This window comes from Vulpes vulpes, chromosome 4 (genome assembly GCF_048418805.1).
Source record: "Vulpes vulpes isolate BD-2025 chromosome 4, VulVul3, whole genome shotgun sequence".
NCBI classification, from domain to species: domain Eukaryota; kingdom Metazoa; phylum Chordata; class Mammalia; order Carnivora; family Canidae; genus Vulpes; species Vulpes vulpes.
The window spans coordinates 93,600,255-93,615,526 of record NC_132783.1 but is presented as its reverse complement, the minus strand read 5'-3'; the positions used below and the strand labels follow the sequence as shown (position 1 = coordinate 93,615,526).

The 15,272-nt window shown below is 68.0% G+C and overlaps 1 protein-coding gene across 1 annotated transcript; it reads right to left on the bottom strand.

Annotated features, from left to right (window-relative positions):
* Positions 1–458: 458 nt before the first annotated feature.
* On the bottom strand, positions 459–7,613 carry GPRIN2 (G protein regulated inducer of neurite outgrowth 2). The gene is made up of 3 exons (XM_072756459.1): positions 7,386–7,613; positions 6,596–6,673; positions 459–2,361 (listed from the first exon to the last, which is right to left on the bottom strand). Exons 2-3 carry the CDS (start codon positions 6,647–6,649, stop codon positions 1,087–1,089), a joined length of 1,329 nt encoding a protein of 442 aa, XP_072612560.1. The 5' UTR covers positions 6,650–6,673; positions 7,386–7,613; the 3' UTR covers positions 459–1,086.
* Positions 7,614–15,272: the final 7,659 nt, after the last annotated feature.

Sequence of the window (15,272 nt, the reverse complement as noted above, 5' to 3'; positions counted from 1 at the left end):
TCGGCTTGGCCAGCAGGCAGGGGCCAGCAGCACCCTCCCAGGCAGGGGTCCCCGAGCAGCACCCCGACCTGCTCCCCCAAGGGGTAGGTGGGCGGGTGGTCCTGGGAGCCGAGGACCTTCCACGGCAGCCCAGGATGAGGACCCGAGCCCGCTCCCAACTCCGGGGCTTGAGACACCCCTGGGCCATGAAGCGCAGGGTCCAAGCCTGGGCCCCGGGGCCCCTCACCCAGGACACCCCCACCTCCCCCACCCCGCCCAGGCCAGCTGACGCAGGCAAGGCAGGGAGAACAGGCCCATGGCCTCCCCCGCCCGAACCCCACATCTCAGAGCCCACGCCGACCCCTCCGGTTCCCCATCACTCTCCCTTCCCTCCCTCCTGCACCCACCAGGAACCAGCCCTCAGCGGCCCCGGGGACCGGGCCCAGCTCTGAGCACCCCCCCCCCCCCCCCCCCGGCGCCGGACCTTCCTGAACACCCACCTCCCAACACCGTCAGCCCAGCGAGGGTGCAGACAGCCTGGCGCGGCCCTGCACACGACCCTGACCTGGAGATTTTCCTGGGGGCGGCTCTGCCCCAACCAGCCACCTGCCTCAGGGGACAGAGTGGCCCCGGGTCCGGGTCCGTGTTGTAGAGGTCACGGCCACCCCCCAGCAGGCCACCCGGCACAGCAGCTGCGGCCTCGCCAGATCTCCCTGGTTCCATCCAGAGGGTGGGGCTAGAGGTGGGCGCCCAGCAAGGTAGGCGCCCCCCCCCCCCCCGACAGCCCAGGGTGTCCCCAACAGTGCAGCCCCTCCCTGAGGACCAGGCCGTCTGGTCACATGAGGAGTTGGTCAGGGCCCAGCACTGCTTCCAAAGAAAGCCACCGAGTCCTGGGGAAATGCCAGCAGGGTTGGGGACGGAGCGTCAGGCCGTCCCTGGTGGGGAGCCTGTCCAGGGTTCGCAGCCCGGGGGGACAGGCATGGGGCGCTCGGGGAGCGGCGGGGAGCGCAGGCCGGGGCAGCCCCCAGCTCGGTTGGGGCACCTCCGTCCTGGGCTGCAGGTCCCGGGAGGTTGGCGCCCCCAGCGTCCCCAACCCACCGCCCCGCGTCACTCGGGGGCGGCGCTGGAGCAGCCACAGCAGCTGGGGCGCCGCAGGGACTGCATGACCACTCGAAGCGGGCCCCTCCGGCCCCCCCCCAGGCTGTCCTCGCTGGCAGGCGCCCGCTGCAGGTGCTCAAACTGCATCTCCAGGTGCTTCTGGATGGCCACCCCCAACACCTCGGGGTCCAGGGCGGCTCCGTACACCTCCCAGGTCATGCCCTCAGCATCCCACCGTACGTCCCGCACAGGGGACGGGGCCTCCTCCAGGCCAGACCCCGGAGTTACCTCTGGGAACGTGAGCAGGGCCCCGGGGGCTTCCAGGGCGGGGCTGGTGGCCACGGCCTTGCACGCTGCCAGGGGCGCTGCCTGCACGCCCGCGTCCTGGGCTGATGGACAGGAAGCCGACACGGGGCCCAAGTCACTGGCCGAAGTCATGGTCCACACGTCCTTGGTCCTGGCAGCAGGCCCTGTGGCGCATGCGGCGGGACCCCAAGGGTGGGCACAGCAGTGGGAGAGCCCGGGGGGCCCCCTGGGGAACCTGCACTGGCAGGTCCCCCCCCGCTGAGCCTGAAGCCCGGACTCACTCACAGACGCCACCAGTTTGGGAAAGGCCGGGACCCCCGGGGCAGGCAGGGCAGGGCAGCAGCCACCAGCCCCCGCTGCCGGGGACAGGGCGTGGCAGGAGGCAGCGGCCGGCTGCCCAGTGGCTGCGGGCCCGGCCTGGGGGCTGCCGCTCCGGGGGGCCGTCCCTGCCAGCTGCGCCCCACTCCCCACCAGGGTCCCGGCTGAGCCTGCCGGCCCTTCCTCGGAAGCCGGGCCCCCCTCCAGGCCCGCGGGGGTACCGCCTGGCTGCAGCTCAGCCGCGTGGACAGGCGAGGCGCCCAGGGCCGAGCAGCTGAGGCTGGCCTTCCGCGCGGCACCGTGGCCCCGGGCCTGCGGGCTCCGCACCAGGTCCGAGTGGCTCCTCTGCGTGGCGGCAGCCCCGGCGGTCTTCAGGCGACACGGGTCACCACGGCCCACAGTTGACACGTTGCCCACAGTGCTGCTCCGCCAGTGGCCCACGGCCCGGACCCGGGGGCTGGGGGCCGGGGGCTGCGGCGCGCCGTCCACGTGGTGCTCCTCTTCCTCGGGGACGCGCGGCCCGCCGCTCGCCTCGCCAGGCTGGGCCTGCCACACGGTGCTGCTGGCACTCTTGCGGAGCTCGGGGGCGCGCCCCCCGCCGTCCCCCAGCAGGCTGGACGAGCTCCGCGACAGGGGCTGCAGGCGGGTGCTCATGGCGGCCTGCAGGACAGGGGCGGGGGAGCGGGGCTGAGCCCGGGGGGAGGTGGCACAGGACTTTACCACCCGGGGAGGGCCCACTGTCGAGGACTAGCCGCTCCAGAGCCCCCCCATCCGGGACCGCCCCTCACCGGGCACAAGGCTTCGGCTTAACGCCGACAACACCTTTCCACCTTTCCGGAACCACTCTGGGCCCTCCCCGCACCCCAGGCCCGGCCTGGGTGAACTGGGCCGCTGGGACTCAGCCCTGCAGCTGGGAAGGGGACGGGGCTGCCGGACTCGCTCCTCTGGCTCCAGGAGAAGGAGGCCCACGCACTGTCCCTGCACACCCCCAGCCCTGCACACCATCACCCTGCACACCCCCAGCCATGCATACCATCACCCTGCACACCATCACCCTGCACACCATCACCCTGCACACCCCCAGCCCTGCACACCATCACCCCTGCACACCACCAGCCCTGCACACACAGGACCCGCAGCATCTGTTCACTCGGTCCACAGCCGGCTCCAGAGCACCTTCTGTGCCAGGCTGTGGAGCTGGGGCCACAGAACCCAGATCGGGCTGTGCTCCCAGGAACATGGTCTAATAGCACCACGCAGACAGGCCTTCCTCATAATTTAAATTCCCTCTTGCCGAGGGGGCCTGCACTCTCCTTGTCTCCCCCGCCCCACCCCCCTGCCATTCCCGTCCTGTCCTCCAGCCCCGCAGACCTCTCTGGATTCAGAGCCAGCACAGTGGCGGTGGCGGCCCCCAGCTGGGCTGGCTCCATCTCTGGCCGAGCAGCGTCCAGCCGGGATGCAGCGACCTGGCCAGTTACGGGCCTCCCGCCAACCCGCAGTTGCCAAGGCAGGCGTGTGGCCTCTGCCCTCTCTGCACCCGACACCCGGCACTGACCCGACACACAGCTGGTGCTGAGACCGCCCAGCCGAGGGAGCAAGAGAACGCACGAGGGAGGCCACGGAGAAAGGGCCGTGAGCAGGGCACTGGCAGGGGAGCTCACTTTCACGATGAAGCAGAACAGGCCTAGGGGAGGCCCAGCCCCGAAGTCGGCAGCCAGAGAACGAGCGAGGAGAAGGCGCCAGCGAGAGGAAAGAGAAGGAGCCCAAGGCAGCCGGCTCCCCAGAGGAGCGGTGGGCGGGGGCTGGGCAGGGCCCCACAGGGAGGACCCGCCAGGGCATCCGGGCCAGCCGGGCCGGAGCCAATGCTGGGAACGGGGACTCTCCCCAGGACTCCCGGCCTGGCAGGACAAGCTAGAGAAACAGGGTGGTGGAGGCAGCTCAGCTACAGACTGGGCGATCCCCGTCCTGCCCTCCACCCCGGGCTGATAAGAACTAGCAAGAAACCGACCGCCTCGGCCAGGGGAGCAAGGCCAGCGGAGACGGAGCCTGGGGCAGGGCTCCCAGGAGCCAGGTTTCGGCACAGTTACCCACCTCCCCGGCCCCGGCACTCGGGGGACGGCCGCTGGTGGTGCCAGCCCTCGGTGAGGCTGCTTCTGGAGCCCAGTCCCCCGCGGGCTCAAGGCTGGCTATGGAGTCCAGGTCAGCACAGCTTCCACGATGACGGGAAGATTCTAGTCTGCGCCCTCCGATATGATGGGCACTGGCCGCCTGTGGCTACCGAGCCCTTGACAGGTGGCTACACGCTGGATTCCTCAGTTCAGGTCAATACAAGCGATTTAAAGGTAAATGGCTGCAGGTGCTTCACGACTACAGTCCCTGACTGGGCCGCTCCAGACACAGCTCCCACCTGCCCCTGGGGGCCAAAGCCAGGCCAAAGCCCTGGTCCCTGGGAGCGTCAAGAAAAGGATGAGCAGCCAAGGGAGGGCTAGCACCCAGGCCTCGGGGGCTCCAGGATGGACGCACACAGACAAGGGCGACAAAGCCAGGAACAGCCAGCGACGAGGGTAAGAAGGGACAGCTCCCAGGGCTCCGTCACCTGTGCCACGCCCATGCACACCCTGTCTACGCACTGGCTCCTTTCATTCTAATTGTCAGGGTAGCCTCGTGACGTATGTCAGCAACCCCGTTCTCCGAGGACGAGGCCAAGGCTCAGAGAGGCATGCTCACTTGCCCAGAGCCCCGCAGCTGCTGGGCGGCTAAGCAGGGATCAAACCCGGGAGCGTCGGAGCACTGCGATGACTTCTGTCCCCAAAGCCAACACCCTCCACTGTCCCTGACTTTTTACTCTTCTGTTGCCCTGACTCAGCTGAAGCCCCAGCACCCGACACAGCCCCCGGCACTTGCAGCGGTGCCCATGCCACGCTGGGGGATGGGGGGGGATGAGGGAATGAGTGGGAACGAAGCCTGGGCCCCGCCCGCGTCTCAGCAGCCCCCTAGGCTGCCTGGAGCCAGGGCAGGAGCTGCGCCTGCTGGCGGGAAAGCTGCGGCCACCAACGGCCCCCAGCGGCAGGTTCAAGAACAGCGTCTGGCTGAACCCTACTGACTCAAAACCCTCCTAGGGCCACAAGGAGCCAGGTCAGCTCCCCACCCCCAGGGAAACAGGTGGGATGATGCTGGGGGTGCCCTCGGGCCCCTCCAGGCACAGCACGGTACCAAGGGTGCTTTGCCCCTCACCAGGACTAGGCATTGCCCGGAGGGAGCAGGGACCACGGAGCTCCCGGGCCGGTGCTTCTCCACTGCTTCCCTTCTTCATCTCACCCCAGTGGCAGGTGACGAAAAACGGGCTGGAGCAGCTCAGAGGTGTCAGAGCGCCCCCAGCTGAACCCCAACAGGTAATTCTCCCATAACCTGGCCTTCCCAGCCTTGAGGGGGAGAAGCACCTTGAAAAAGTCGCTTGGGCTACCGCAGGGAGGAGTTTCCCACAGGCCCATCGGCGGGAAGAGGAGCCTCCCAGGGGCAAGAGGAGCCGACCACGTGGGCTTTGGTGCTGGAGGGGAGCAGCCAGGGGAAGGGGTTCCGCTCCTAACCCTGTCCCCCCTTCCTGCGCACGTGCCCTCTGGGGGACCCCGTGCTCCTGAGCCTCTCGGTTCACCCGGTGTGCAAACCAGCAGGAAGTCCCCGCTGCAAGACTGCCGTGCAGCTAGCGTGACGGCGGACTGAACGGCGACCGCTGCTAACGACGTGTTCTCTCCTCCGTCAGGAGGGATCTACGCTCAAGGTGTCACAGGGACTAGCACCGGGGGATAAGAGGCCCTTTGAGGAAGCCACTGAGACACCGCTAGGTTAGCCCAGGCTCACTCCCCAGTCCTCCCCGTCTGCTCTCATCCTAGGACCAGTGTCTGCGAGTCCATCACGGCACTAAGCCTCCCAGTCTACTTTAAAACTTGATTTGGGAGGATGCACATGCCTACACTTGTACACGCACGCATGCGGGCACACACCCGAGTCTGGAGTCTGCAGTCACAAGGCCCTGGGTGGCCTGCCCACCTGCCTTGACTTCACCCCAAACAGACCCCAGGAAGATGCTTTAGTACAGAATAAGGGACAGGCACACAAAGCTATCTGAGACACCCAGTGTTCTTTGAATGACACCTTTCTGTCCCCTCTTCCTGCCCCATATGATGCCAGTGTGGCCCTGCCTTGTGGCCGCTACAGGAGTGTCCTGCGGCCCCAGCTCTGCTGGTCAGGAAATGTAAGGATCACCAGCCTCACGTGCAGCAATTGGCTGATGTGACTTTGAGTAGATCCTCCCGGTTCCCCAGAACCTTCCAAGCTGGCCTGCGCGGCTGACTTGGTCAGAGACTCCAGCTGCTGCCGGATCACCCGGCAGAGGAGCCCAGGCCTTTGGGAGTGTGGCCAGGAGGGCCACCAAAGCCACTGCAAGCAGGCCCTGCTGCAGACCACCCCATGGTGTCCACGCACACCTCCTCTTGTTCACAGACAAGCATTTGGACGCTGATTCCGACAAGAAAAGCAAACCCGTGTGGTCAGGAGGGGAAAGGGCTCCAATGTTAAAACACGGACCTACCCCTCAGGGACCTGGAAGGGACACGCACCACACGAGCCCCTTATCGGAGAGTGGGGTGTGGTTACCTCCAGCAGACGGTCTGATCCATCCCAGTAGCCAAAAGGGACCTGACAGGACCACTCAAGGCCCCAGAGGGGCAAGGCAGCAAGGAGCATCCCTGAAGGATTGTTTGGAGGGCGTGAAATCTGCCCATCACGGAAGGATGGGGGGGACTTCAGTACCCAATGCTCGGGTCATGAGCTGTGGCCCGGTAAAGTGTTCGAGGATAACTGTGGGCAAAGGCCCCAAGGACCCAGCACTGCTCACCGGAGAGAGGCCCAGGCCCGCACCAGCCCCAGAGCTTCTTCCTCCGAGGACCATCTGCCCGGGCTTCCCAGGAGGCACCTGGTGGAGAAGGCAAACCTGCTTCAAACCAGAGGCAGCCCCGGGAGCCAGTGCGTCCCCACCCGCATGCTCCCTGTACCCATGCGCTAGCACCAGCCCGGCGGGCCCCACCCGAGGCCCCATCGAGGCAGACGCAAGGCTGCTCATGGTGGGAGCCGCAGGAAGCAGCACCTCCACAGCTGCCTCTGCCCCGCACATGCACAGGCCGCCCTGGCCTCTGGCTGCGGGGCGGACACCCTCCCCGGGAGCACGGCCGGGCCCTCGCACAAGCCCCCCCACTCAGGGGGAGGTCCTCAACACAACCCCACACTCGGCTAGGGCCTCCCCAGGAGCAAAGGGGAGGCCGGGGCTGGGGCAAGGGGGCAGGGTGGGGGGGCAGGAGCGGAGGTGGGGAGGCTGGGGCTGGGCAAGGAGGATGGGGTGCTGGGAGAGGCCCGCGGGGGGGGCAGCGGAGGGTGGGTCCCCGGGAGGGGGGCGGGCAGCGGGGGGACGGGCGGGGGAGCGGCGGGACGGGAGGGACAGGCGGGAGGGGGGGAGGGAGGACGGGGAGGGCGGGTCCCCGGGGGCGGCTCGGGCCTGGGGTGCGGGGTCCGAGCGCCCGCGGAGGTGAGCAGGGGCTTCCGGGGCGCAGGAAGGGGAGGCCCCCCCAGGGGAGGCCCCCCTGCCCCGCTCCCCACCCCCCGCCCCCGGCACGCGCCCAGCCGCCTCTCACCCGCTCCCCGCTCGCCCGCCCGGGGCCGCGCAGGCCGGCGGAAGCGCTGCTCCTGCGGCCGCCACAGGTGCCCGGCGCAGCGGCCCGAGATGCAGCCGGAGCCCGGCCCGGCCCGGGCCCGACACGCCGCCGCCGCCGCCCGCCCGCGGAGCCAGCGCCCGACAGGCGCCCAGGGCGGCCGGGCCCAGAGGAGGGCGCGGGGGGCGGCGGCGGCTCCGCGCACCTGGCCCGCCCCGCAGCCCCGCCCCGCCCCCGCTCGCGAGGCCGAGGCCCCGAGGCCCCGCCCCCGGGCTGCCGCCCTGGCCACGCCCCCGCCCGAGGCCACGCCCCCGGGCTGCCGCTCTGGCCCCGCCCCCGCCCGAGGCCCCGCCCCGGCTGCCGCTCTGACCCCGCCCGCCCGAGGCCCCGCCCCCGGCTGCCGCCCTGGCCACGCCCCCTGGTGCCGCTCTGGCCCCGCCCCCACGGCGCTCCGGCTGCCCGCACTGCACCCTGTCCCCGTGGCCCACGAGCCCCCGCCGTCCTTCCCGACCTCAGGGCGGGTCCCCCGGCCCGTCCCTCCGGCCCCGCCCCCTCGGGCCCCGCGCGTCCTCCGGCGACCCGGGTCCTCCCGCTCTGCCCCAGGTGCCCGTCGTCCCGGCCCCACCCTCGAGCCCCCCTTGCTCTGGGGCCGCCCACCGTCGGCCCCGGCTGGTCCCCCGCGGTCCCCCCTGCGCGCCCGGTGCTCCGAGCCCAGAACCGCAGGGTTTCCTCCTCCCAGCTCCTCTGTCGCGGACTCGGAGACGACCCAGGTCCTCCGCGGGGGCCCCCCCCCGTCCCCCCACCCCCTTGCTCCCCCCAGCCCTCCCCCGCTCCCCTCCCCCCAGAGCCTTCCCCCCTCCCCCCAGTCCTGCCCCCCACCTCCCCCAGAGCCCAAGCAGGTGGACGCCATCTCTGGAAGCCCGGGTTCCCCCACCCTTCCCCTGCCCACATCCTCACCCCCACCTTCGCCGGGGCCCCACCCCACTGCAGGCCCTTCAGTCTCCAGCCTGCCCATACCCACGCACCTGCATCCCCCAAACGCCCCCCCACCCTCCCTTTCTGCTTCACAACTCTGGGAAGGGTCCCGCTGGGAGCACCTGCTCCTGCCCCCTTTCGCTCTCCATCCCCCAATGTCTGACAACCACTGGCCTGCCTAGGGGTTCAGAGAGGTGCCACCCACCCTGACCTGCCTCTGACCCCTTCAGCTCCCGGAGGTTCCTGCCACCCATCCCCCCTCCTTGTAAGAAGAGGGTGCGCGTCCCATCCCTGGCCCCCGTCTCTGAGAACTGGGTCCCAGTGTTGACTGGACTCCAGCTCTGGGGACCCCTGGGTTGCCTGCCCAGCCTTCTGCCGAGGGGTCTGACCTCTTTGGTCCCATGCTCCCCACACCCCCCTGCCCCCGCCACCGCCCCAGCCAGTGCCTCTCTGCTCCTCCTGCGGTTTGGGAGAGCTCAAGGCCTGGCTCACGTCAGCAGCCTCACCCAGCCCTGCCCAAGGCCAGAGCATCAGCAGAGGGTCAGCGGGAAGCCCCTCACCCTGGCGCCAGGTGGAGAGTGGGAAGCCGGGCGGAGTGTGCACCATTCCCCGCCTCCCCCAGCCCCTAACCTGGCTCCTGGCCTGGTCCCAGAGCAGGGGTATGCAGCACGGTGCAGCAGGTGTGACTGGCACATCACACGCAGCCACCACCACCCACCACCCCCACCCCCGCTGCCCTGTTCTCCAGTGCGGGAACCCTCACACCCAGCCTCGGCGTCCCCATCTGGAGCTCTGAAGGGCCCTCTTCAGATTATCTCAGAACCACGGAGACAATGCGGACCACCCTGTCACCCACAGCATTTGGGGCCGCAGGTCAGGCCCTCCCACTTCCCCGCTGACCTTTAACACAGATATCCATGCCTCCCCATCCCCACTCCGTCCCCCTGGGGTCCCGATGGCTACGGGCCTGGCCGGAGGCCTTGGCCCTACCTCCTCTGTCCCCCACTCCCCGCCCCCATGGTCAGCTACAGCTTCAAACTGGAGCTCAGTCCCTGGTGGAGACTCACTTCCTGAGTCCCGGGAAGACTCCCACTGCCCTAAGCACCCCTTTCCAGTGGGGCTGCAGAGCGTCTGCCCAGAGTCTGGCACCTGGCTCCGGGGGGAACGGGATGACCACGATGAGGCCCCAGGCCCTGTCCTCCAGCACACACTGGCTGGCAGGGGCATCCTGCCCCAAAGGAGGTACAGGGGAGACTGTGCTGAGGCCACCAACCCTCTCCTGCTCCTGCCTAGCCATGAGGGCCCCTCCTTTCCCATCTCAGGGTCTTACCCACATTCCCTTTTTAGGGAAACCAACAGAGCCCTGAGAAGGGACAGGCTACCTGGGGTTACAGGGAGAGTGGGCTCCGGTCCCTGCGGCTCCCAGCTCCCTGGCCATGAGCCAGCCCTGAGGACCTCGGCAGGTGTTCCGGGGGGGCGGCTTGGCATCGGGTGTCCACCTGCGGGGGCGGCTGGGCCACTCAAGCCGCCGGGGTCTCTGAGCGCCCGCAGGGCCCCAGCACCTGGCCGCCGGGTCCTCCTCTTCCTCTCCTTCCAACGGTGGCTTGGCGAGAAGCTTCTCCGGCTGCGGCGGCCGCCCAGGGGAGCCAGCCTGAGGCTCCGCCACAGTCGCGATCCCGACTCCCCCACATACTCCCCCCCCCAGTGGCACTGCTCCCCTCTCTGGCCTCGGTCTCCTCATGTGCACAGTGACAGCAATCCCCCCCCCCCCGAGGCCACAGGGAGGATGGGGCTGCGCAAGGGTCCCCCCAGCTCTTGCCGTTGTCAGCCACTTGACCAAGGATGCCCGAGCTCCTCCGGTGTGGGCTCTGCGGGCTGTGGGGCGGCTCTGGGCTCGGCGGGACGAGAGGCTCCAGTTCAGGCCCCAGAGCAAGTGCCACTTCTGGGGACTTGGAACCTGATGGAAGAGGACAGCCGGGAGGCTCAGGAGTTCAGCGGGGCCGGGCCAGGACTCAGGGCCAAGGCGAGCGGCACACATGGAACTCCGGGCTCCTGGGCCGTCTGGGCATCCGCCTGCAGGGGTCCCTGAAGTCCTGGAGTAAGTCGGGTCCTCAGGGGGAGTGAAGGGAGGGTGGCCTCCCAGGCGGCAAAGGCCTGAGCAGCAGCCAGAAGGGACAGGGGAACTTGGGACATTGCTGGGACATGGGGGGCCCCTGAGCCGATTCACCATGGTGCCGGAAGCCGAACCCCCACAGCGCACGGGGTGGGGTGGGGGTGTTGGGCCAGAACCCAGGACGGCCGCGGGCACACACTCTTCAAAGCAGGACCATAAAGGGGAGAATAAGGGGTGGGGGGTCACCCGGCAAGGGACGTGCGGTCAAGAGAGATTTGGAGGTTTCGTTCTGGTTGTTCGGTTTCCTTTCTAGGATGCTGCGTCATGGAGCAGGAGTCCTTGATTTCAAGCGACCGAGAACAATTCGGGGTCAGATAGAAAGAGAAGGTGCTGGAAGACTTGGGGGAGCTCAGGAAGGAAGCTAATGTGGAGCGCTAGCCTTGCTCCCCAGGGTGGGAGTCCGGGGACCCCAGACCCCAAGAGCAGAGGCCGCTCCACAGTCTTGCCCCGTCCCTGCCTCCGAAGGAAGGATTCCGGGTTTTTCCTCCTTTGTTCCCGGGTTTTTCCTCCTTTGTTCCCCCGTTCAAGGTTCAAAGCCTCAGGGAGCAGGAGCTTGTTTGGGGAGATGGGGCCACGTGCCTCTGTCCTTGGAAGGCAGGGGAACGCTTCCCAAGTCTGTCTCCAGGACCACAGCCTAGCAGGACATTTCCCGGGTTGGGGCAGGGGGACGGGGCCAGACGCACACGGATCTGTGCCCCATCGTGATGGTGACGGGAAGGAGCCGTGGGGAGGGACTGGCTGGGGAGCCGGGAGGGGACCAATGGCCAGCGGAGGTCCCAGGAGCTGGGGCCTGGAACCCGTGAGGCGGGAGGAGGTGGCTTCCCTCTAGGTGGAAAGCAGGAGGACTGAGGCCACGCACCTGGGTAAGCCCCGGCTGTGAGCCTCCGGACTCTGCTTTGTGGAGCAAAAGGGAGGCTCTGGTGGTGACGGGAAGGGAGGACGGAGGGGAGTGGGGGCAGCAGAGGAGGCTGGCGGGGGCGTGGCGGATAGGCACCCAGTGGGCAGTGATGGGCAGTTTCAGCTCAGGCCACCATCACGGGGATGTGGGACTGAGCCCCCTGCGGGCTTCGGGCTGCGCCAGTCTGCTTGAGGTTCTCTCCCTCCCTCCCTCTCCTGCCCTGCGCCCCGCGATAAAAATAAGAGAAAAATAAAAAGCGACAGTCGTCACAGAGAGGGAAGGAGCCTGGGTCAGCCACCCAGATGCAGCAGAAGCCTGCTGAGCCTACGGGCCGGCGGGGCGGGGGGGGGGGGGGGGGGGGGGGAGGGCATGGGAGCAGCAACAGCCCCCCCCCCACGCAGCAAGTTCCAGGCAGGCCTGGGGGGGGCAGGGAGCAGGGCCTTGGAGCGGGCGGGGGCCGAGGCGGGCTGGTGGGGGTGCAGGCCTGGCTGACCAGCGGCCACGGAGTTCGAATCCAAGTTACTCCGCCTGTGCGACCCCATGAATAATTGCGTCTCCGCTCTTTAGGTCGTGCATGAACTGGTGGAAAAGGCGTCGGAAGAGAAAGCTCCGTCCTCCCCCGGAGGACTGGGTTACACGCTCTGTGGAGTGAGTCCGGAAGCCGTAGGCTGCGTGTGGGAAAGGCCACCTGGAAAAGAATGGGGTCGGGGGGGGGTCATAAGAGTCTAGGACATTTCTGAATCAGGTGGCCGCCCGCTGCGGTCGGGTCACTGACTCGCCCCCGAGCTGGTCGTTGGCTAGATCCGAGCCCCAGATAAAAGGGCCGATGCGGTGCCGTTTAGGCAAACGGGAGAGTTTTTTGAATCCAGCTTAAAGCCAAAGACTCAGAGGAGGCGGGCACGCTTCCCTCTGGGCCAACGTGTCATGCGGTCAGGCTCCCCTGGTGGGAAGCAGGGCAGCTGGCAGCCCTGAGTCCAAGCCCCTGAGCCAGGCCTCACCGGCCCGCCCGGCCACCCAGGCCACTGGAGGCGCAACCCTTGGACCCACCAGCCTGGGGCACCTGTGCTTGCCGGGACCGTGGGGGCCCCGAGCTGTGCTACGCAGCCTCTCCTGGACCACCGGGCCTTGTGGACAGACCAGGTGCTGCTGCCAGACCAGGGGGAGAGGGACCCGAACTGGCCTGAGGCCCAGGTGGCCGCAGGCAGCCACATTCTGCGCGTCTCAGAGACGAAGCCACTGGACAGTCCCTGTGTCTTTTCAGCTCCCCGCAGCCCTGCGTCGGGTTGCCCCAAGGCAGACACCACCAGCTGCCCCAGGACCATCCTCCCCCCACCTGGGGTGACAGCACCTGCCCCAGACTCTGTGCCGCGTGGCACACTGGTGCCGGGGGCTCCGGCCCCCAACACGTTGGCAGAAGAGACTTGTGCAGCCTCCGCTGCACCCTGGGCCATCCTGTGCCTCAGTCCTTCCATCCCCCGGCCGCAGCAGTCACCGTTCACCAGGCCGTGTGGGGCCCCCAACGTGTGTGACCAGCAACAACAGCCGCAGAATCATCCGGACAAACGAGCGTCAGGAGAGGGGAAGAGAGTGAAGGCCACCGCGCCCTGGCGGCCCGAGGATACACCCCAGCGGGTCGGGCTTTGGGCCCCGGGCAGCATTCAGCACCCCACAGTGGTCTCGGCGTGGGGCATGACCGAGCTCTGCGGGCAGGACAAAGGGACCTCAGGCCGTTGAAGCTGCTGTCGGGCATCCGCCGGAAGGAAGGCCCGTGCGTCTCATGGCACCCAAAACAGGTTCTCAAGGTGCCTGTACTATCGACGGGAAGCCCAAGAGCCTTGCGGGCCGCGTGAAGGTGGCACATACAGGCCTCCCACGGGACCCCGGAAAGGCACCTGTAGCTGTAGGAACACAGGGGGCACTCAGAACGGGGGCGACTGTGGGCTACCTCCTGCCACTCTCGGGAAAGTCCCTTGTGGGCCAGCAGGGCAGGGACGGGGCCAGTCCTTCATGGGCCAGCAGGGCGTGGACGGGACCAGTCCCTCATGGGCTAGCAGGGCGTGGATGGGGCCTTCCCATCTCAGCTGAGCGACCCCGCTGGTCAAGATTGGGGGGTGGTTGGTGGAGTGCACAGGCCACTAGCCAGCTGGCCAGAGTCTGTAGGCCGCATCGCTAAACGGGTGCCCGCGAGGAAACCTGGAAGCAAATGGGCAGAAAGCCCACGACGACTGTGGGGAAGCATGTCCGCTCGGGCAGCGCGGGCCCGGCCAGGACGAAGCCTTCGCTGTGGACGCCTGAAGACGCAGCCTCCGCGGGGCGGCCTAAGGGGCGGGGAAACTACTGTACCACAACCTGAATGTGACGCGTGGGTGAACTACCTGCAATTATGATAAAAACATGAAAGAAAAAACCAAGCTGACCCCTCGGCAGCAGCCCCACACGGCGGGAAGCGGGCTGCATAACTGCCAGCCCAGCAGGTGCACGCCTTCCATGCCAGGGTCTGGCCGCGTGGACAGAGGGCACCAGCGGGGCTGGAGGGACAGTCCTGGGGAAAGGGCCGTCGTCCTGGGGACTCGTGGTCCCGGGAATCTTCAGTTTCTGCCCAGGGGGACTTGCCGATGGCGACCCCCCCCCCCCCCCCCGCCCGTGGCCTCAGCAGGGGCCCATTTCTCCTAGTGTGGACGGGGCTCCCTGGTGTGCGGCCTGTTCTCGCGGGCCGTCCTAGAGCGCCGGTGACAGCGGCTCGTACACGAGTCTGCTGAAGGAGCACACGGCCAGGCTCAGGCCAGCCACCGCGTCCCACCACCCCGGCCCCAGAGACGGTCCCGGAGATGAGCAAGCGTCCCACTCAGAGCCAACAACGCGCAGCAGAGTCCCTCTGGGAGTCCCGAGGAAGACGCTGCACTCCCCGGGGACATGGAGGGCCTGAAGCCACCGTGTGATACAAAGCTTGGTGCTGCAGCCAACCCGGAGGATGACGTCGAGGTGAAGATGTGGGGAGCAGCAAGGTCCTGACACCTCGTCCAAGCTCGCGTGTGGCTGAGGCCAAGGCTGGTGTCCTTCCTTGACTTCCCAACCATGGAAGCCAGGGATGACCCTCCTTCGTTCAAGCTGCAGTGCGAATTAAACTCCCACCCCTTGTTACCCAAAGCGGCCTCAGTGACAGTGTTGGGCAGCCTGGGAACAGTTCAGGGGCAGCGTGGCAGGCAGACGGCCGCGGCCAGCCCCACAAGGTGAGCCGGACGCCCCCAGCAGCTCGCTTGGGAGACCTGGACATGTTATAGGGACACGTGTGCATCTGAGCTCGAACCAGAAAGTCCCCGGAGCTCTCAGGGCAGCCCAGCCCCAGCCCCGCTGCATCACTTCCCGCCCGGAGCCGGGGCTGCCCTCCCCCCGCAGCCTCGGCCCCGCTTTCCACCAACTGGCACCCTCCAGGGACACACAACTCCGGCCCCTCAGATACCGGGAACCACCGAGGCCCCACCCCTGCCGCTGGCTGCCTCGCCCCTGCCATCTGTCCCAACGCCCGGTTCAAACCAGACAAATCTGATAGACGTGGGTCACCTTCGACGCTGAAGGACAGCACGCACCCCGGCCAGCTGACGGACGCAGCTCCTAGGTCAGGAGCCCCCTCCCCAGGATCACATGGTCTAAGACACGGCCACCTACCCGTTGTCCCCTAGCCGGGGCAGCCACCGCTGCTGAGCTGTCGTCCACACAAAGATGTCACACGAGCCACCACTCTGGCATTGGGAGGCGGCAGCCCACCTCCAATGGGCTAAAGCTCCCAAAGGCCCCGAGTGGGGCTCTTGTGAGTCAGCAGCTC

Excerpts from the sequence above, each read along its gene's own strand:
- GPRIN2 (XM_072756459.1), bottom strand. The coding sequence starts at position 6,649 with ATGGTCCTCGGAGGAAGAAGCTCTGGGGCTGGTGCGGGCCTGGGCCTC. Across the intron at positions 2,362-6,595 it reads CGGGCCTGGGCCTCTCTCCG|GCCGCCATGAGCACCCGCCT; the intron begins GTGAGCAGTGCT and ends CCTGTCCTGCAG.